The following is a 23,043-nucleotide window of genomic DNA, read 5'->3' as shown; positions in this document are numbered from 1 at the left end:
TTTCTGATTAGAATTACTTGAAACTTGTTATGAATTTTCCACAGTAATGTAATTTCACTGTAAATAGATAATATTTATAAATATTACCCGTTTTCTATTTTTCGGAATGCATAACACCATTTTGTTCTTCACAAACGTTTTACAAATTTTTAATCAATAATGTAATGCATTCCCTATACCAACAAATTTTATTTTTGCTCAAATCACGTGTTGTATTCACTGATAACTTTGTATCGTTGTAAAAGTTATGCGATTTTAATAAATTCATACATATAACATTCCAATTAATCAATTTCAGAAAAGAAGCTGCCGGATACAATTATATTTACTGGCACTAACAAAGAGATTTTCCTTCAATTGATCTGGGAAGTTTTCAGATTTGCAAGGTATGTGTTTGATTTTCAGATTCTAATTCTAGCATAGCAAATTGGTTTACTTACACAATACTTACAAAGCAGCGCCTAGCTTTCAGCCAATAAATACACAATGTTACATATTGTACAGTATTATACAGGAAAGTAACCATGCCAATTGTAATTCACAGAGATAACGCATATAGCGAGATATCGATTTCCTCGTTGATTGGAATTTTTTACTTCACGCATCGTTATTTTCTAACAACAATTTGGCACACTGCTGATGATACATACGAATTTTTCAAGGAAAGTGTTCTGCTGCATTCTGTTATGGTCAGTTTGAATAGTCGTGTGGCCTGAATGAGCTGTACATTACAAACAATTCGGAAAACAAATCAAAGAATTGATAATAGCACGTGAAATTCTGCCAAATATTCTGCTTCAAATCATTCTTTCAGCATCCACCGAAAAGCATCGAAATATTTACACCGACAGAAAGCAAGCAAGTGCTTGATTTATTCTGGACGATATACATGCGACAATTACCTTTGCTGAGACTTGTTTGTCTACCAAATTATAGATTGATACTGAGACTGGAAAATGAGTCTGCTCATTATCGTGGTAAAGAAGAGGACAAATTGTAACGTATTGGTGTTAAATTCAGCATCGGTATATTTTGGTCTGAGAAAAAATTAGCTGCAATGACATAATGTATTATTATAAAACATTCGTTGTTAGGTAAAAACGAGATGTTCACTACAAATTTGACTAACTTCTTGGCCTCGCTGGCACAAATATCATCACATTGTTATATAAATGATACAAAAGTAAAAATACCATTGCCCATGGCAGACGCAGATTCTATCAGATAGTCTTCAGAGCTTGCTCACTTACTCGTCGACGACTGATAACCACAGTCGCGACTTTCGTCCAGCCCAGGATCGCTCTCAGCCTTGTTGATTGCATTTTTACTCCACCACTGGTTGTTCCTTCTCAACTCTTGAGTCAAATGTTCCATTTTTGGAAACCACCAAGAATTACCGCACACTGAAGTACGACGAGCATTTCTTATTGGACCAAGACAAGATTTCTGAAACGTAAAATTGTGACTTTCATGCTTCGTATGCGAGTAAAATATACCGTAAATAAATTATCTATTTATTTTCGACATGTACTAACTTTTCCTACACGCGAATGGTTGGAGTTTGATGGATCGGTTCTACCGTTGGGAAAATTTGAAACGAAAGTTTGGGATGATCTGTATCCATTATACACACTCTTCGTTCCTCTGCTGCACACAGAAGGCTTGTGGAGACGCTTTATTCTCTGTGTCAGTGCGCAATTAGCTCGTCGCAGTTCTCTGACTGTTGCCAGAAGTGCTCTGTACATAAAATAAGAGGTTTTTGTTCCATTTTCTAGTATCAATGGAGTATATCAGCTGAATCAAATGATGGGAGGAGAAAAAATACCATTCAAGAAAGCTCTAGTACTGTTAATTGTACTGATAATAGTGAACACAAATCATATGACATATGTATTCTGTAATAGAAATAATCCTGGGTAAATTTGAATAATACAAGTTGAGGTATCAACGTGAGAAGGTTTTATAGTTAGAACGTTCGAAGTATTTAAACTCTGGTCTTTTTGATCTCAATCGATTATTTTTGGTGCTACTTACTATTTTACAAATAGTTGTCGCCAGAGTGGATAAAAATAAGATTTGTTTGAGTACAGGACAACAGATGTTTGTCAATAATTACATTTACAGTTGTAATTAACTACAACATAGAATTTATTCAATGTTTCCCAGTCAATTTGTGGAGATTTGGTCAATGGGCATATTAAGCTGCAAAATATTACAATCGGATCAAAAATACCAGAATTTAATCATTTCAAATGTTCTAATTTGCCAACCTTGCCTCAAGTTGTTGATTTCTTAGCTTGTGTTACTCGCATTTGCTTGTAATCATTTTTTACATAATATGGACATTCACCGTCATCGGTGCAAATAAAATGACTGGCGATGTTTCAAAGAGATTTTTTTTTTTTTTTTCCCAATTTTGGATATAAAAAATAAAGCCTCTGCATCTTTAAGCAGATATGATTCTCAAGTAAATTACGATGTTTGCTTATTTCTCCTAAATCTTAATATAGAAATTTTATAAATTGAAATCTATAAAACGGAATCCATTACTTTTTTTCAAATGCAAGCTGCATCACTTGCTGTTGTTTAACATTGAGCTTAGATGCCAATGTCTCAACCAAATTCTTCTGCTCATCCATCCAGGCGCGAATACATGACACCACATGTTGCGACTCGGTGCACAACTCTGACCGACTCACTGCAACTTGACTCAATTCGGCTGACATGCTGACAAGTGATTTTGCCTTCACCTGATACTCTTGTCGTAATTCAAGCAATGATCTATGCATATCTTGGAGCTACAACAAATATTTTTGTGTTCGATAAATTGTTACGAATAAAAGGAAGAGATTCAACCCCAAAGAGTTAAATAAGAAGCAGCGAATCGTTCTGTAACGTTTTGCTGTGCAATTTTCGAAGCGATTCAATATTTGTATAAATTTTTCTACGTTTACATATATGAAGAATTACCTCCGATACACATTTGAAATTTTTTTGTTCAAGTACGCTTTTCTTAGTAGAAAGATCGCAATTTTCTTCCAAAGATTGTTGCAACTGTTTTGATAAGCAGCATTTAACTTCTTCCATTTTCAATAATTTTTCTTGGAGAGAGCGGATCTGCAACCGGGAATCAAAACTGAGATTCAATATAATTGGAGAATGGAAATTCGTTATTTACATTTTCTGTCCAATTAGTGGTTTCAAATTATGTGTGTCAATTATGTATATTTTCAAAAGAATAAATAGACTGTTGAAAGTTAAGAAAAGTAAAAGTAAATACCGAATGTAAAGTAATTGTTGAATTGAGATTCGTTATTCGGTATGTACCTCAAATTGGGTTGCCGATTCTTTACACATGTTTGTTCTCAAATCCGTATGAACTTTTGCTAGTTCTGTACTTAATCTTTCATGCATATCATCTTCAATATTCTGGTGATATATGTACATATGTAACGTAAAATTATTGTGCACAAAATAGTTATTGAATAATCAACTTACACAGCTTGTGTGATTGTCAATTTGCGTCCTCAAATGCGTATTTTCAGTATCGTTACAACACATCAGCTCGTTCAGTTTCGCTTCTAGTTTATTAACTGTAATTCGCAGAGCGTTGCTGTCGTCTTTGTGCTTTTGACACTGTATAAATTGAACATCGTCAAAAAAATTTTCCATATTAATTTTGCTAGTGTACTTTGAATATCGAAACTCACTTCTTTTTGGACAGATTCCAGCTGATTGGCGTAACATTTGCTGTGGCATTGAGCCTGACAAAGTTGAGAACTTTTGGTCAAAAGCTCGTTGTGGGCATCCTCCAGTTCCTCGCTGAGTTTGTCGACGATATCTGACAGACGATTTTCCTCCTGCTCTGCTAATGATAATTTTGACAGCAAATTGTTTTCCTGAAAGTTGAACGTTCGCTCAGGCATTAGAATTGAACTATTCCACAGTATTAGATAAAACTTATGACGAGTAATCTCGATTACCATCGATGTAAGTGTGCGTTGTAAATCAACCTCTCTCTTCGTTGCCTCGACCAAAAGCTCTTGGCTCTTGTTGAAATCTTGGGTTACTTTGCGATAATTATTTTCCATTAGAGATAACTGCGTCTGAACACCTTTCAACTGAAATATAAAATGTTCAGTGAGATTTGATTCAACATTTACAGCGGGCTAATTTTTTTATGCAATGATTCGCAAGTTACTCTTTTTTTCAAATCGTTGATGTCCTCACTTGCTTTGTTTTCGAATATACCTTGTTCCGCTTTCAGTATAGAGTTAGCATTCTAAAAAACGTGTATAGATTACAATTAAGACAATCAGAAATAAGCTAATCATACTTGTCGCTTCTTTACCATCATACCTTGAGAATTTGATGGTCGGCTTGTAGCTTCACCATGTCGTCTGATTTTTCTTGCAGTATCAATTTTAGTGAAGAAACTCTGTCGCGAAGTACGGCTAATAATTCCTTGGAAACATTCAATTCGCCAAGACACTCTTCGGTCTGCTCTTCACTCAGTTGTAATTGTTTCTCCAACTGTTCCATGTAACGAGAATTCTCTGTTTTAGTTTCCTCAAAATCCTTGACCTGATCAGATAGCGCTTTCATCTGGATAATGCAATTTTCATCAGTGCCGCAATCAGTTACAAGATTTGCGAATTAGATATTACCATAGTATTCAACTCTTATGAAGTCAAAAAGCAAAAGGCTTGCAATATTATTTTAACAAAGTTTAGGATCTCATAATGGAATATTTCTCCAATATTTCTTTTCCTTCAAAGTAAAAAAAGTTCAAATTTTGTTAAATTTTAGTTTGAAACAGGATTAATTTAAAATAAAAATCGAATTTTCACTAAAGTAAAAAAAATTAACTATGACTCAACATTGAGCAGATTTATTCTTCACTGTCTGAATGATCTCTCACTGTAGAAGTATGTCAATAATTTGACATTAAGCATGACTGCATAAAAATATACACTTACTTCTTTGTTCTTCAGATTGACTTCATCGTGTAAGCGAGCAATTGTTTCTGCGCATCTTTTGAGCTTAAACTCAGTATTTTTTTTATCTAGTTGTAGAATCTCAAAATCCTTCCTCAGACGTTCGTTCAAGTTTTTCAATTCTTCGGTCCTCTAGAAATACGACCAAATACCAAGTTGATGTGATAATTATGAATACAAGTCCTGCATACTAGGGTGTCTAGTTTAGAAACAAAATTGTTTTTTTCTCTTTGCTTTCACTTGAAAAATTTGTATTTAACAAAAACAAAATCCTCGTGGAAGGATATTTCTTAAATCCAATTAGAAAAAATCACTCTCACGATTAAAAGTGTTTCCATCTAAATAACACGTGGAAGCTGTCATATGTTTTTAATTGTTAAATAATATCGGTTAACGTGAACCTGTAATCATTTTATATAAAATTAGATTGTCCACAAAAGTGTCCAGTGAGCGAGATTCGTAATTCAGCTGCAGATAAGCCTCGAAAGTTAATTTTATGTAAAAATTCATGTTTAAACATCATTGGTGGCTAAACTATGAACTTTAGAACGAAATTTTAATCATCTACAAAATAATTCTAGGATCAAGACTGCGTAACTAAATACAACTAAACTGTTAAAAATTAAAGAAAAAAGATTACATATTCCCCATGTAATTAATAGGAAAAGGTTTAATTTCAAGAACAACCTCTCGAAATTGTATTAGAGACATATCCTTTGACATGAATTTTGTTTTTTGCTATACACAAGATTTTTGGCCTAAAGAGAAAAATAATTTTGCTTCTCAATGAAGCCCTACTGTTGCACAGAAAATAATTGGATCAATTCACGTAATCAGCGTTTACTCAAAGTAGCAAAGTTCGATGCGCATTTCATGGTTTCAACCAAGTACCTCTAATTCTTTCTTGAATTCCTTTAAAATCTTAAGTTCCTCCTCTTTGATTTTAGCTTCGTTGGCTAGTTTCGCTAAGTCACAGTTACATTGTTGAAGTTCATCCTTTACTACGACAGATTTGACTTGCTGATTGATAACATTAAACAACGATAAGCTCGGGGTATCGAATAAAATGCAAATAGAGATAGAAGGCGTGACAAGATTACCTCATTTTCCTTCAATTCTTGTTGCAAATGAATTTCTTTTTCCTTCAGTATTTGCAGCTCGTTCACTACAGCTTCAGTTTCTCTTGTATGATCGCCTAATTCCTGCTTCAAAGATTCATTTTCGCTCCGCAATTGCTCGACATCACCGTTAGATTTTCTCTCGGACTTCAATTCCTCTTCGAATATTTCCAAGTCTATTTTATACTTCTGTAGCTGCTTTCTCATGTCTTTATCTCTCTCAGTTGAAACCAATATTTTGTTTCGTAATTGCTTCTCAATGTTTTCAGACTTTTTCAATAAATCTTCCAAGTCTTTTATCTTTCTGCTGTGCATCTCTTCCATTTCTTTCATTCTGGCATCCTTCGAAGCCAGTTTGCTGGTCAAATCTTTCATCGCACAATTCTTCTCCTTCATGTCTGCTTTACAATTACTAATATCCGTTTGATAACCTTTTATCTCGTTTTCCCTCTTTGTTAAAATCGACCTGAAAAAAAGAAACGAACTATTATTTCGTTTCTAATTCGATGGAGAGTTTTTTTTTTGTTCCAAGTTTACATTACTTCAGTTCTTGCAACTCTTCGCTTGCTTCTTGCCATAATTTTTTCAGATTTTTATATTTCTCTTCTAAACAGTTCTTCGACTTCACAAGATTTTCCATCTGGAACGATACTTTATGTATGCGATATTACTGTTTTAACTGTTAAGTTAACTCATCCGCTACAATTACCTTAGTTGAGATGGTTTCGTATTCTTTGCGGCGATTCTGTAGCTGTTCCTAGAATATTGTCAGAGTATTAGAACAAGTATATTATTCACCCAGGTTACAAATGTATACTTAACATTTAACATTATACATCAACTTTGGAATATTTTGCAATCATGTTTAAAGAGTTATTAAAACGCTTGGATTCCATATTTCATTGACACGGAAATAAAAAAGTACCAATCGACAATACTCGAAATAAACAGAGCTGATAGTAATGTGATAAATCTTTATTTTACACTTACAGAAATATAATGGAATTCTGTAGAAATCTTTAATACACTACCTGTATTGTACTCAATACGGCAAAATATGCAGAGTGTAAATTAGTGACAATTAAAGAATTGTCCATTTGCTCTATCTTTTGTCTCAGCTGATGGACTGCTTCCCGTTGAAACTCTAAGATTGTGTCTTGCTTGGCAGCCTCGCAAATAAACGATATATTAAAGTAATAAGATAGTGCTATTCTGAGTATACGAGCTAAATTTTGTGTCGATAGTGTTATTCATTCAAAAATCTTACCTCTTCAAAGCATTGGCTGTACTGATATTGGGTTTCGTTTAAATATAGTGTCAGTAATTGAATTGCTTCGTCTTTATCGTTAAGCTGTAATTAACACAAGGTACATAATGTTTACAATATTACGAAAAATATTCATAATAATCGAAACTGCGTGAATAAAAATAGGTGTTTTTCAGAGAAAGCAACAGATTTGCAAAATCTATCATCTTCAACAACAGTTCAACCGAGCAACGTGCGAATTTTTCACATGCGCAAGCATGAATCAAATAACTTGTACGATTCCTGACCGTTATACATCTGAAACGATAGAATTTCAGAACAGGTATTCTTAGCGGTAAGAACAGTTCACGTAAGTTTTTCACGAAATTATTATAGTAGAAATGGATATACACAGGATTGCATTGCATAGCCTGCTATAACAACACATCATTGGATGGCATTTAACAGATACTCTAAAGAAACCAAACTCATGCTCTTAATATTGAATTTAATTAAATTCCACAATTACATTATAATGATGTAATAGATTTTGAAACATACCATTTTCACGAAATAAAATTGTAAATAAATTTCTAGTGGATGAAAACGAATTTAGGTTTGAAGTCTTTTAATATCGGCTCATCTAAGTTTAGCATTATCGAATTACAATTAAATCTGTATTTACAAGGGAATATATATCTATATATATATGTATATACACATATGTTGTACACACACAAGATATGCATTGTATGTATAACAAGTTATTTTTCTTTCTGTACAATTAGTAGTGTTAGATGAAAACGGGATGACTTAATGTAATTCATTGTTAATTATACAAATCTCTGGCATCAAACATCATGCACATTCCCATGGTTGTACATAGTCGATGAAGCGGAGTTCCGTAGTCCACTCACTTCGCTGGCCGCTCTGTTTCCCATTTGATCTAAGCGTCTCTTAGCTTCTACCACAGCTTCTTGGAGATTACCGATAGTTTGGACTTGTAGTTCATTCTAAAAATAAAGCTTCATACGTGACTATAACTCAAACAAGGATATGAATGACAATTGTAAATCGTAATATGGTGCAAACCTCTTTTTCCAACCGGGCTTTCTCTTTTTCAAGTTCAGTAATGGCCTGAGCTTGCAGCTGAACCTGAATCGAGTAAAGATTTGATTTAAATGCATTTTTCTGCACGTTTTTTGTTCAAAAGTTGATACAGGGTGCAGAGGATTCAATGGGGACCAGTATGTAGCAGAAACTCATTACTATAGGGTACAAATGTGCACTTTTCTCATGAGTACTGTAAATTTTACAGATGTTGACAATTGTATAGTTGAATTTCACTGTTTGAACATTAAAAACCACATTTTCTACGATTAATTCATAAGCAATACTTAGCTTACCAACATAAGTTCAATATTTAGTAAAACCATTTTGTTATTGTGAGGTTGAAGTTACATTGTTAGTGCGATTTGACTTCAGGACATGTCATTTCCACTTGAGTGTGGACATCAAAAATATCGTCTTTTGAAGTATATTTGATTAATACGTCGTTATTTCAAGTATAACTAATCCCAAAATGAAGAACAAGAAATTTCCTGCACTCAAACAGAAATTGTAGTTTGTCCGGAGAGTACGGTAGCTTATGAAGTCAACTTGGATTAGCGGTGTACCTTCACCCTGGTGGTAACCAACTGAAATATGAACTTACGTGAACATATGTACTACACGTTAAATAATGATTTAAAACATGGTGTTTGCTGGTCAAACAGTAAAAATCAGTCACAGCTTTTCTAAAATGTCCAGAATTTTTAATGTTAGAAAAAAAATAATCGATTTTTGCACCTATGACCATTAGTTTCCACCATATATTGAAACCCATAACTAGCACTGCCTGAATCTTCATGGTGTAAATAGTGAAAGACGTACCTCTGATTGTACTAGCTGCAAATTTTCTATCATTTTTTCTTTATGTAGATCCTTGGATACGTGAAAACAAACACAATGTTAAAAAAAAATTTTGTGCATTTTTATAGGGAATACAAATTTTTTATGTAAAATTTAACGACATTTACAAATACCTAATATTGCTAATCGTACTTCAATGATCATTCCTTTTACTCAACACCAAGTATTATACTGTCTTGAAGTAAACACCTGTCATATATTCTGTTTGTGTGTTAAAATAGTTTACCGATATCTCTGCATACGCTTTTATTATCAATGAATGTTACGAAGTAAAATGTTTATCGAAACACGTTTTACAAATGTGTATAAAAGCGTTGCGCAAGTTTGTAGTGCTTAGCAAAAGTTGAAAAAAAAAGTTAAATTCTCTGCATGGAGTGTGGAAATTGCTTTGTTTCCAAGATTGACCAAAGTATTGCAATTGAAGCAGAATAAGCTCATGATGATTATAATCCGGAAATGTTCATTTCTGGTGACGAATGGGCGAAGAAATGAAAGAAGAATAAGTTGGTTTTCACTGCATTAACAGATTAGGAAAAGATTTCGATACTTTAAATGTTAAAGCAGTGACAATATAATGCCAAATTTAGCTACCGAATAGTTAGACATAATAAAGTTTATGATAATCCCACCTTTTCCTGCATCTTCTGATGTAAGTCCTTCAATTCTGCTTGAGTCATCTTAATCGAGTCTTTCTGTATACGTATAATTTCTTCCTTATTTTCAAGCTGAAAGTGGGAACATAATTAGTATTTTGAAAAAATGACAGACTGTAGTTTGATTTCATCAATACGACGTGAAATTATTAGACAATTTTTTTTATGATAGTGAAATTTTATGAATAAGCAAATGGTAAGAAAATAATTGCAAGAATACAATAATGGTATTTACCAGCTTTTCTTTAGAGCATAGAGTATTCCTAAGCTTATCAACATCGGCGAAACATTGCTCTGTTGTGTGACCATATTTTCTTAGTATATCCATCGCTGCTGAGAAAGAACCGGACGACAATGACGAATGTGAAGATCCTTCGCACACCTGGAATTCATGAGTAATTAAAAATAACCATTGAGAACATCGTTTTTGGAAACTCTGAGAGATTTTTACAAATTTACTCAGAATGTGAATTGTTTATACATGTTTCTCAGTTTTTCCGAAGAATCTCCAATAAATTATGGTACTTGCTACAAAGTTTATAAAAATTTCTCATTGTTGATGCAGAAAATTGAATTGAGCAGATTCATGGAAAAAACCAGTGATATTTTTTGAAAATTTCTGAAGAAATTTAGTAATTCTAGTTTCGTTGAAGATATTTGTTCACAGACGTATCCATTTGCATTTCCGAAAAATTAATTCCATTCGATGCCTAAAAATTTTCTAAATCTTTTCACCAATTAATCCCAATTTTCTATAACACAGTACCGTCAGAAAATACGCAGAAGTACCAAAACTCGATTTGACACAGGTTTGTGATATAAAATGAAGTTACGATAAGATTCGAGTTTTTTCTAAAAATTGTTCCACTTTTGACCTCAAAACTCGACTTTGTAGAGTTAGTTAGAATCGTAACAACTCAAGGTTTACTGAGTTTTCAATGAAACATGAAATTTCAAAAGAAAAATAATTCTTTCCAGAAACTTTCTCGAATTTTTTTCAGAATTGCTCGAAAACACCAAATATTTCTGAGAAAAATTATGAATCGGAGAAAATGTTCTTTACAAGGAGAGTAAAATATTAGTTTCATAGACAGTTACGACTCCAGTACATATCGCATGAATGTGTTAACAACGCACCAATTTTTTTAGCTCGTTTGAAAGTTCTTCCAAGCCACACCTAGCTGATTGCATAGTGTCCTGTAAAACTTTGAAAGACTGCGGTATGGTCTGAAATAATAATAAGGAAGTTTTTAATATCATTAATAAACAGAAAATATTGAAATTAAAATAATCACCTCGAATTTGAAGTCTTGGCCGCAAGTAGTATGCATTCCATCTGGTTTGTAGTGACTCTGTAGGGATGGAAATGTGAAAGATAGGTTCAGAAAGAAATAAGACAAAGTTAACGATTATCCATTATCGAATGAATTACACTCACACAACAACCTAAGCGATCTTTCGACTTTTTAAGCTCTATTTCACTGCAGTCAAGATCCCGTCGCAATACATCCTCCCTCTCTTTGTGTCTCCTTGCCTAAAATATACAGATGACAAAAAATCATACAACGAATGAACTAGTGAAGCTTTTGTTTCTTGTTACCGTTCTTACCTCGTTCTGAAGTTCTCTTATTTGGTCTTGCAAATCAGCAACGCGGTATTTCCACTCATTCAGCTTCACGTGTTTTTGTGCTTCGCATATTTCCTTTAATGATTATTCAATCACTAATTATAAACGTTTCTCAATATTGAGTATATTATTTAAAACATAGTTTTATAATAGAGAACTATCAATTCCTTACCAATGACGTTTTTACTCTGAAGTCGTCATATTCCTTTTGGACTTTTCTAAGGTCATCCTTTATTTTGAAAATGTCCTCCTGCTTGGTCTAGAAATAGAAACGATATGAATAATCGTAAACTCATGAATTAAAATTCATTGGTATAGATTGAAAAAAAAGGAAATGGGACTGCAATATGTTTACTCAGCTGAAATATAGATGATTAGACATGCCGTTGGGTACATGAAATGACAAAAATTGAGATGAAAAAACGAAAATAAAGGAATAACAAGCATGAAAAAATCATTCACCTTGCAAAGAAAATCTTCGTGGTAATCACTTTGATTTGCTAAGGCGTTGGAGTTTCCATTTGAGATCTGAAAGGTAGTTCAAAACAATTTATTTCAGGCGACTAATTCCTCTTGAAAGACTGAAATAAGTCATAACTCACTTGTTCCATAACAGAAGAAAAGTTTTCTAGCATATCCTGCATTTTCGTATGTGTATTGTCAAGTTCGTGTTCAAGTCTGTTGAGTTTCTTACTCCTTTCAGAAAAAACGTTTTGCGCCATCTCATTGTCGAGTAGCTGCACGAACATATAAATATGATTGGAAAGTGGAAAGAGAAAAAAAATTTCATACAGAACATTAAAAGTACCTTTCAAATATAAGAATTCTAACACTTATTGAATACTAAAAATGTTTACTATTCGATTTTAGTGCACACATTTAGTGGGGAAAAGTTATGCTTACAACTTCATCCGCTTTTTTTTGAAAGTCTCTGAAGCATTCTTCCAGATAACTTATCTGCCCTCTGACTTCCAATAATGTTGCGACTGCATTGCACTCCTACAATTTGCAACAATTTGTTAATAATAAACAGTATTACATACTTTGTAAAAGAAATAAGAGTAAAAGTTACCGGATGAACAAATTATAATATGTGCAAAGTGAATTGTTTCTATAATAAATTAGCTAATGGAATTCTAATACTTTACCCCAGTTTGACAAATCTGTACATTCACGATAATTTGTTGAATTTCGTCGTTCACTATACTCAATAAATCATCGCATTTGTGGACTTTCACAGCTCCAATTGAATTGCATTCCTTTGATGAAATGAAACAATATTAAAAAGTTAATTTAATTGTAACAAAATGTTATAAATTTATTTTTTATCTGAATACATCTGAAAAAAGCCAAATACTTGCATCAAGTTTGTCGCTGGCATTGTCGATGCACCGAGACAAGTCACTTGTCATCTGATTTATTTCATTCTTCAAATCCTTTAACTTGATCGCACCATTTGCTATTCGCTCGCCGTGCCTTAGTTTTTCTTGTTCCTATAAAGATTGATGCGATGTTTCATTTCCTGTTTTCCTCCTTTCAAAATTGACAGCTTCGAATTAAATTGTTATGTATTCTTACTTGGAGCTTGAATTGGTTTATAGTATCCGTAAAATTTTCCCTCGTCTTTGTCAAATGCTCCTGTATTTGCTTCACTAATTTGGTTAGCTCTATAAACTATGCAAAAGAATAGGGGGTTCTTATATTTTGCGAGATTGTGCTATTATATGTATTTTACAATACTCTTGTAACTCAGCGAACCTTTTCGTGTCGACAATTCAACGAACTTATAACATTTGTCATTTCTTCGCGTAAGTCTTCAGTAGCTGCCTGGGCTTCCACTGTACAAATTCTGAACTCTTCCATCATACGAAAGTGTTGGATTGCTTCATTATTCACCTGATTATGTTAGAATAATTACAAGATAACCATCTCGGCAATTTTTTCCAAGTGTATTTTACATTTTAAGAACTGGAAAATGTGGTTAACTCTTACCACCAAAGATCCTTTTACAGGCACGCAATCGTCCTTGCGCTTCTTTACCTGAAGTGAAAACTTATTTTAGAAAACATACCCAGTGATCAAGGTTGACAAATACACTTACCGCTGTTTTTATCAAGTTTATTGCCTTTTCCTTATCCTTATAGATTTTAGAGATACTTTCGATGCTGCTGGTTGCTCGTTTTTTCAAATTCTGCATTTGTGTTCTGTTACTGTCATCTATGCATGACTGTAAAACAAATCACATGTATTATTTCCAAGAAATCGTGAACAGCTTAATCAATTTTGTAGAAAACTTTATAAGTTTGGACTGAAATGAAGCCAAGCCAATCGATCAAATTTCATCCAAATTGGTTCATCCATTTTGAGTAATTGACAGACGAAAAAAGTTAATTTTTACAAATTGCTTAGGAATAGCTGAAATAGTTTGCTTAAAATCTGAAAAGTTCTAAGCTACACGGAAACTCATTAATTGAGTTCCAAATCATTGAAATCCATTGACCTGTTTTAGAGATATCAGACAAAAATTGATCAGAAATACAACCATGAGTCTATCTGAAAATCGTTTGATGCGATTCTCTGGGCCTCGAATCGTAGGAATCTAGAAGAAACTAAACTTTTCCTTTTCGGAGTGATTACATAAATACACATACATAAAACTATTTACTTCTCTGAAAACAGAAAAGCGAGAAGCTGAAAGTATCTTAAACTGGACATAACAGTAAAAACTAACGTATTTGGCGGTGATCTCAACGATATGCGATAAGCGTTTCAGCACAGCGTCGAAGCTATTTAACAATGTTCTAGCACTGCCGCAACATGTATCCTGGATGAAATGGGTACAAAATTGATTTAGTACAAAGCTTAACGGATGCTTGAAAAGTTTTATCACAAAACTTGATTTACTTTCGATAATTTGTTGCACCGTAAATCAGCAAGTAGTGTTTTCATGTTCTGCAATGTCACTTCGTTGCTCGTGCTCTAAAATAATCATCACACGAGATGAAATATAAGAGAAATACTAACAACCAGAAACTTGTTTCACATGTTCTGAAACCTGGTAATTTGTAAGGGGTGGGAATACATACTGCAGATGAAGCAGACTGAAGTAAATCAAGAAGAGATGTAATTTTTGCCTCAACTGCATCCCTATCGCTTTTCAATATCTCCATAAACTTGGTCTGCAATAAGTATTCAAGAAAATTGATACTCGTTGATTGATTCAGCTTTAGGAAATTGAATAAAAGAAAAGTGTACATAACATTTTAAGAGCGTGTTTCTTAAGGTTTCTTTCTCGAACAGTACGAGAGATCTAGTTTTTTCCTGATTTTAGAAATACTTGACTGTTAAATTACCATTATTAGCAATAAATTACAATTCATTGCTAAACACTTACATGACCAATTATTTCTGTCCTGTAATTCACGAGCAATTTTTCTATGTCGAGTAATTTTTCCTGAACTTTTGCCACACCATTATCTCGGTATAAATCCTGAACCGAGTGAAAACGGGGAATGCAAGTTATTCGTGAATGAAATTTTTAATTCCTTTAACCGCAAACCTTCAACATTACCTGCAGGTTAATAGTGATGAGTTTTCAAAAAATTGAACAAACCTCACTTTCCTTGGTGCTGACTTCTTCCAGGATCTTTTGCAGTTCCATTCTTAATCCCAGTAGCGCTTCTTTCTCCTTTTCCATCAACACTTTAGTATTTGATAAATAGACTAAAATCTCATCCTAAAATATTAATTAAAATGATATTAATAATCAAACTAGGATCAGAGTCGTTGCAATTTACCAAAGTATCAAGCGTATTCACAATACCTGATGTTGATTTGGACTGTTTCCGTCTATTGCATCTTCTTCCTGAAACAAAGAAAGGGTCATTAAAAATATGGTTTTCGTCAATCATTAGTCTTGTCGATTGGTTCTGGAGAAACTTTCGGACCAATTCCAATTTCTAAACTGAAATTTTCAAGGCACCCAGAAACTTACTGTGAAATCTCTATCAAATCACTGAAACTGTTCAAATTACATGGCTGTTACTTTTCAGAAAATTGTTTAAAATAAGTTAGAACAGTTTTCAGACTCGCTTTTTATTATCGTGATGGATGAAATAATGAGCTTTTGAGTAACTGCTTAGTGTTTTTTGAATTCTTGTTTTCCCATAGATGTAAACTCACCTCCACTGATGTGTCAGTTTTTATTCGCACCCTCCGAGTGGACGAACAAGTGTCCTGAAAATACAAAAAATATATTGCTCAATTGAAGAATTACTAGGTAATGTTTCATGCACTTTTAACATAAAATAAATTGCACGAACAAACAAAAACAATCACAACTTCTGAACCAGTTTTGTAACTACTTGTGATTACTGATTTAGTAATTTGTAGACAATCAAGAATACATTGTCCGTTTGAACAAAATTTTATTTACTAATAGAATATTAAATGGTTCTTACAATGTTTAGTTATTCAATTAAATATATATGTATATTTATATATTTGATTTTCAACTTGAAGGTGTTTTCCCAGAGACGTAGTGCACCTGAATGCCTGTTAATTGATTGTTATTTCTTGAGTTAAAATCTTTGCAAGGTGGGGAGAGTTTTCTGCTGGATTTGATTATCTGATGATCGACATCTTGGAAATATTTATTTCTATTAACAACAACGTCGCTCTGTGTTTGCTGATCAGAAACAATGAATTTTTCAGAAGTTTCTCTACCGTCGAGTCTGTGCTCAGGGTTCGAATGACGACGCAAAGACGGCGATTTATTCTTGCAACAGGGGGGAAATCGCAGGGGTGTGGAAGGGATGAACTTATGATAACATTCCCAGTAAGGTGGGTCAGTTACGTCAATACCATTTCCGTCACAGGAACTTTGCATGCAGGAGGTACGAGACGGTATTGAACGCTAGAAATCCAAGCCTGGGTGTTATTTACATGAGTAAGGTATAAATTTTGTGCTAAAAAATGGACATTTTAGGGTGTTCCGTTTGAAGGGAACATTTTTTTTCGCTTTTGCAACTCAAACTGTGCAAAATTTATAATTCTCAGCTCAAATGATAATTTTATGTAAAAATTCGAACGACAACTCTACAGGTGATTCAATTTTCTATAAATATATCCACCCAACAAAGTCTGCAGCTTCAACTGATTACAGATTACAAGTCTTAATAATCAATTTTATGTACAAATTCATATTCAAACGTTTTTGATGGTTAAATTATCGACTTTACGGCAAACATTCAAATTACATTTTTACCCAAGATCTAATTCACTACAAAATACTTCTGGGATCAAATCAATATAATTGTATGCAGCTGAATAATAACAATTAAAAACAATGATAACTTCCCATGAGACAACTTCGAATTTCAAGAGCAATCTATTAAAATTGCAATTGGGAGATATTCTTACAGAAAGATTTCCTTTTTTTTGCTATAAACGATAAGTTTTTCAGGTAAAAGCAAAATAAAAAAAAAAATGCTGCTCTTAAACGAAGCACCCCAATAATTAGGTCGGAGTAATTACTTTAAGTTTGGCCTGCTTGAGCTCTCTTCTCATTTCTTTGATGATGTCATCCTTGAAATGCGTTTGCATGTCAGATTGGCGGCATTGTTCTTCGAGCATGGCAAGTTCCTCGCGTAGCGATAAAACGAGGTCATGTTTTTCGGCTACTTCAACTGTCAGGGCATCACGAGTTTCAAGAGATTCCTAAAGGTGAGAATCGCTTTTAGATATTTAGATTATAATCTGATGATGTGAATGTGTGAGAATATGGTGAACAAACTTTTTTCAAACAAGCCATTCGATTTTCAAGCTGCTCAAGTTCCATGCACTTTTCGTCCAGTTTAGACTGCAGAGTTTCCATTCCAATGCTCTTTTCGTGCAATAATTTCTCTAATTTAGTTTCACTCTCCATTAAATCCGACCGCAACTTTTCTATTTCTAGCTCACTTGTCTTTAAGGCATTTTCCACAATGTCAGCCATTCTGACAATCTGAACAGTAAGAGATATCTTCAATATATATATTCAAATACAGTAATGGTAAGAATAAATAAACTGAATAAAATCCAACGCGTGATAAGCGCAGAAAACAAATGTTTGCGCTGTACAACTTAAAAACTTTTTGACTATTTCATATCCCTTCATAGAGGGATTGGATCGTTTTAACACACATTTTTGTCCATTTCACATACACAGTTTTATATACTTATGTATGATCCGATAAATAAAAGAATTCTTGAAATCCTGGCAATAAATGCAGACACGTTTTTGAGACAAACGATATAGATTGTAAAATAAAAGTTATTTTGGCATTTGAAAGGTGCGTAGGCCATTCTTAAATTCCTGCTCATTGAGAGAGTTTGTGTGCGTGTAATTGTGAATACAATTATTGCATTACTATATCAGACTAATACATACGTTACAAATACATTCCCTGCATGCAACTTAACATGTTTTATAGTTGGAATGGAATATAATTGTTTTCTTTTTGTACCGAGAGAGCAATCATATTTTCTGAGAGACTTACGTCAGAATCAAGATCAATATCCGGTGAACTTGATTGTAGTACAATTTGATTAGCCAATATCGAGCGGTTTTTCAGATTATCTCTCAGAGTTTGAAGTTTGGAGATATATTTTCTAATTGTCTCTTCTTTTAAAACTACTTGTTTGTTCTGTTCAGCCAATTTTTCTTCCAGGTTTGTTTGATACCTGTAAAATTTGATTTGATTTAATCACTTATCAGCGTAAATAGTATCGACAAATTTCTTTTCCAAATTCTGCAGACAATTACGTGATCTTGGGCGTTCATACACATTGAAAAATAATATTTTATGAGGGTATTTCAATGTAGAAATAAGCAGGATTGTAGATTTGAGTAGCTTCGTTTACCACATCAAAAATTAAAGTGGCGGGCATAGAGTACAAATGACATTGTTAATTTCGAATAATTCATCTTTTTTCAGTACAGTTGGCAAAATTTTTGTGAAGAAAAATAAGTGTCCTGTACCAAGAAACACAAAAACAAGATGATATTTACAAATATTACTTGTTTATATCGAAATTGTGTGATTGTGGAAGACTTGTGTCAAATTTGAAGATTTTATAATGTATAATGTGATCAATACCTTACGGCAACCACTTTTACTTCGTCTGGCTGTAACCGAAAAAGCTGAAGTTGCCCGAATCTATAATTTTTCTAAAATTTATTTTGGCATAGTAAGTATCTTGGGATAGAAAAGTCAAGTTAATAAAATAAGTGTAATTCTAAATAGCGGTAAATCAGTAATACTTCATTTTCAATGACTTACAGTAAGGCCTGTTTTTCATTTTCCTTCAGTTGATCAACCTGCTCTTTTAGACTAGTGATGTACTCTGCTGTATCTTCCTTTTCCTAATTTGAGGGCAATTGTCAATTACTATGTAGTTTTCTCAGCAGTGTATTTTTTACTTAGATCGCTTTACACGAGTCGCTGATAATTTTGTAGTAGCCAGATTGTTTGTTACACTGATTACAGGGAAATTTAATTTAGTGCATAAACATGCCTAAACATACAGTCTTTGACACTATTGTTGAAAAATGAGGTTCCGAGTTCTTTAATTATAACTGAGACACAAAAATTCAAATATAGCGTCACGAAATAACGAGCTAACGTTTCATTTTATAAAATTTGTACCCGTTAAGAAGTATACACGTGCGATTTTATTCAAGAATTTCGTATACATGTCAAAAATCTCTTCATTGAAAAAAAAATAAAGAAGTTGCGAAAACTCTTCGGTTTATACATTCAATATATTGTCGTGAAAAGATTTTCTTCCAATTGAATTACAATTGACTTGAGCAAACTCGGTCTAGTTCTTCAATTAATAAATTATTCCAACATATTTATATTACATATAAATTATAATGTAGTTGAGATGAAAATAAAAATAATCGGTGTAAATTATAATAGCAAAATGAAAAATTATCATAGCAAAAGCATTACAAAATGATAAAGTTCGTCGAAAACAAAGTTTTGCACAAAGATTGCTAATACTGACCACAACATTTGTAGTGTTAGTAGCAAAGCACAAAAGAGAATTTGAGTAACTAATTTTGGTTACACAGCGCATGAAAAATGGAACGAGATAAAAATTTTGATGATATAATAATGATTTTGTTATACTCAGATTAAGAACTGATATGAAATTTAACCTAAAGTTAAGAAAAAAAAAATAAATAAATAAAAACCATGCTTAAATTGACAACGAAAGGTTTGTCAAATTCATAGTTTGATAAATGTTATTTCAAGTGTCTTTCAAACCTGAAACATTGTCACAAAATTGCTGACATGAATATTTGGAAAAAATGAGAGAGATATTGATAATCTACTGAAAAGTAATAGGCAAGTTATCCGTATCGCATGGAAAACAGACTGTTGGATGAGCGGTTGGGCAGTTGCAAAAACTTCTATTTTCCGGAGACCCTGGCCCTCTGGCAAGACCCCGTCCCAATTCTAGAATAAGCCTAACTTTCTTGTCCGCAATTGTGCGGGAATTTACCTGCCCGCAGGTGCAGCTGAAAAAAGAAAAAACCAAGTTGAAACAAAAATAGAGTGCCTGAATAGAAAAGAATTTTCGAAAAAGAAAAAAAATAATCCTGTTGTTATAAAAGTTAGTTTAAAAGTGAAAATTTTTACCGTCACACGAATATGAATGTTATTGTTCACAGTTATTTCATGATGTAAGAGAGAAGAAAAGATATTTATAGATGAAACCAGAGCAGTGTCGGCCACGTACAGAAAGAACCTAATTATGGTTATTCAAATGACATTTTTCTATACTAATTTAGACATTAATAACGGAAATGTTCCACTTTTCAGGTTGCCAAAATAAAACTTTATTTTATCAGGGCAAAGCAGAACCTACTATAAATATGATCAAATTTCTTTTCATCATATTCTCCATTTTGCTCCAAGTGCCGATAAAGAGATAATTTGAGAAAGGCCAACGATTTGGAAGAAACTTACTCCAGAGGAGCTGGGATATCATTTGGCTGGATTTCAAAGAATGTTATCCCATCCAGACTCCAGCAATTTTCTCTTCGGGCCCTTCTTATCAGCTCGAGCAGCCCTCTGATATCGCTTTGGAGAAATTCTACTCTTTGCTGCAGCGTTTCTTCATCTTTCATAAGTTGAGTGACGCGGTTTGCAAGAGCGGTCATAGACTGGATGATGATAAGTGTTTAAAATAGTGATGGTGAGAAAGAAACGACTTTAAATAAAAGAAAAGATATGAAATGGAATCGAACGATTATATAACCAACAGAAAATATCTTATAAAATTGTCAACAGGAACATAAATTACCCATATACCGATAAAAAAATAACAGTAGTGGATGTGAAATTAAGAGGGAAATTGTGCTGATCAAAATTTGTAATTAAACATAGAGATTCTATGAATTGGGTACGTGTGTAAATGTTGGAATTTCCAATATGCAGACACTAATGTGAATTTCTCCAACTTTGACAAGTATGAAGTTTGTAATATTTACATAACACTAAGAAGTTTTTAAATATCACAACCACGCAATTTAAAAATTTACAGCAATGTGATGAATTGCAAAATATGGATCAAAATAAGGCAGAGATAACTAATTCCACAGTCATAACACGTACAAAGCAATTTCAAAGTTGAGCAAATGTTGTTTTCGTCTATCTTAGATGACGCTGATAATACGATACTTCGGTAATAAGTTATCATCAATAACTCACCCCATCATCATCCGTACTCCGCTTATTGATATTAGCAACTGCAGCAGTTGACTGTCGAAGCTTTTCTTCTAATAGTATAACTCTGTTTGCAGCTTCACGCTCAAGTTCTTCGACGGTTCGTACCAGCATTGCATTTTGTTCACCTAAATCTTTGACCCATTCTTCCATTACTTTCAACTTTGCCTAAAACATATAATTTTTTTTTCTATCACAGAAAACATTGAAATCAAATTGCATTTACAATAATTACAATAGAAGATGATAATTCAATATACAGTCTAGAATGATTTCTGATTCGAATTACATTTACAGAAATTGCAGCAGCAGACGACTCAAATGGTAGGACTTGTTATCTAAAATAATTTTTAACTTAAAGGTAAAACTTACGCAAGTATATAATCATATTGGTAATGTGTAGTTATAAGTTACATTCGCCTTAATTACAACAGCAAGCAACCGATGTGATTAAATTTATTGACTCGAATAACTTTTGATCTTGTTACTTGAAGTAACCCAATTATCGAACAATATGCAAGCAATCATATTATGATGTTATTACATACATTAACATTAATTACAATAGTAGATGACTCAAATGATTCAATTTGTCGCTCAGGATAACTTCAAATTAGAACTGAACTGATCGCTCAACATTGACACAAACAATCATATTTATCTGTTGCTTTGAATTACATTTACACCAATCACAACACAGACAATTTGTCTGATTCAGTTATCGCACGAGTAGATTATATGGATAGTGAAAAGTTTTAAATAACGGGGCACACGAAGAGCATGATTATATCAACATATGAACTAAGAAAAATAAAAAATACGCAGACCAGATGGAAAAATGTAATGTTGATAAATCGACCTAGAAATAAATAAGGCATGAAATACTATTTATTACTTACGTGATCCGAGCCTTCGTCAGTACCTTCACTAATTTTCCTAATACGGTCTTCGTAGAGCTTTCGAAAATCCTCAAGAATCCGTAAAGTACTAGTTTCACCACACACGTCGCCTGTTTCCTCGTTGACAGCCTGACAGCCCTTAGATTTCGGCTCGCCGGAATAATCCATCGCGACGTCAAACAATTATTTTTATACTATACACTCACCTCTGTGTCAAGTCATTCAATTTAAGGTTAATCAAACTCACAAGCCGACACTGATTACTAAAATGCACTGAAAATATCAATACATTAAAATCAACACACTAACACGCCATATTTGTTGACAGAGGCCATATGCGGCATCGACTAACGAGAAATAAAGTATACTGAACACGGAGACGATATCCACCTATGGCTAGATTTCCACGGGCAGCAAGATGCTACGGCAGCAAGCAGCGCCACACTACTGTCTAACTGTCCGTGAAAATGTGTTCGCAACGGCTGCCGAACCAGCGCCCTCGTGGGTTAATCCCGTGACTCATCAGTGGATCTCATTTCTGTTAATGTTGTCGATCGAACTCACAAACGGCAAGTGAATATCAATAGAAATGAGATCCACTGATGAACCCCGCTCCGATCAAATCACAAAATTTGGACCAAAGTGTTACCACAACAATGGGACAAAAGTACAGAACACAACTTTTTTTTCGATACTTTCTTGACTTCACAAACGTCAACACAAATACTGTATTATCAACTACTTCAGTGATAG

The 23,043-nt window shown here is 33.4% G+C and overlaps 2 protein-coding genes across 8 annotated transcripts; both read right to left on the bottom strand.

The window, feature by feature from the left end:
• Positions 1-203: 203 nt before the first annotated feature.
• LOC124175261 (putative leucine-rich repeat-containing protein DDB_G0290503) lies at positions 204-7,727 on the bottom strand. Of its 2 annotated transcripts, none has more exons than XM_046555320.1 (15): positions 7,383-7,727; positions 7,147-7,284; positions 6,825-6,872; positions 6,658-6,755; positions 6,098-6,581; positions 4,980-5,129; positions 4,360-4,605; positions 4,202-4,282; positions 3,984-4,121; positions 3,711-3,899; positions 3,499-3,636; positions 2,971-3,117; positions 2,551-2,798; positions 1,536-1,737; positions 204-1,446 (listed from the first exon to the last, which is right to left on the bottom strand). In XM_046555320.1, the coding sequence occupies exons 2-15, from the start codon at positions 7,210-7,212 to the stop codon at positions 1,243-1,245; spliced, it is 2,439 nt and encodes an 812-aa protein (XP_046411276.1). In that variant the 5' UTR covers positions 7,213-7,284; positions 7,383-7,727; the 3' UTR covers positions 204-1,242. The 2 variants fall into 2 exon arrangements, with proteins under 2 accessions (XP_046411276.1, XP_046411278.1); XM_046555322.1 differs by having other exon boundaries at positions 4,360-4,533.
• Positions 7,728-7,984: 257 nt separating this feature from the next.
• LOC124175259 (coiled-coil domain-containing protein 18-like) lies at positions 7,985-22,703 on the bottom strand. 6 transcript variants are annotated; one of them, XM_046555308.1, is made up of 31 exons: positions 22,664-22,703; positions 22,291-22,563; positions 21,377-21,559; positions 20,633-20,829; positions 20,166-20,181; positions 18,935-19,017; positions 18,152-18,335; positions 17,407-17,616; positions 17,148-17,330; positions 15,795-15,848; positions 15,436-15,477; positions 15,226-15,348; positions 13,714-13,839; positions 13,605-13,652; positions 13,371-13,508; positions 13,191-13,286; positions 12,974-13,105; positions 12,761-12,871; positions 12,516-12,611; positions 12,215-12,349; positions 12,075-12,140; positions 11,785-11,871; positions 11,595-11,687; positions 11,424-11,519; positions 11,281-11,337; positions 11,123-11,212; positions 10,221-10,367; positions 9,962-10,057; positions 9,294-9,344; positions 8,454-8,516; positions 7,987-8,374 (listed from the first exon to the last, which is right to left on the bottom strand). In XM_046555308.1, exons 2-31 carry the CDS (start codon positions 22,456-22,458, stop codon positions 8,213-8,215), a joined length of 3,333 nt encoding a protein of 1,110 aa, XP_046411264.1. In that variant the 5' UTR covers positions 22,459-22,563; positions 22,664-22,703; the 3' UTR covers positions 7,987-8,212. The 6 variants fall into 6 exon arrangements, with proteins under 6 accessions (XP_046411265.1, XP_046411264.1, XP_046411263.1 ...); XM_046555307.1 differs by lacking the exon at positions 22,664-22,703 and having other exon boundaries at positions 22,291-22,655; XM_046555309.1 differs by lacking the exons at positions 8,454-8,516; positions 9,294-9,344; positions 22,664-22,703 and having other exon boundaries at positions 7,985-8,374; positions 22,291-22,649.
• Positions 22,704-23,043: the final 340 nt, after the last annotated feature.

Source organism: Neodiprion fabricii, chromosome 2, assembly GCF_021155785.1.
Source record: "Neodiprion fabricii isolate iyNeoFabr1 chromosome 2, iyNeoFabr1.1, whole genome shotgun sequence".
Taxonomy (NCBI): domain Eukaryota; kingdom Metazoa; phylum Arthropoda; class Insecta; order Hymenoptera; family Diprionidae; genus Neodiprion; species Neodiprion fabricii.
The sequence above is the reverse complement of the archived record's forward strand: the minus strand, read 5'-3'. Positions and strand labels throughout refer to the sequence as shown.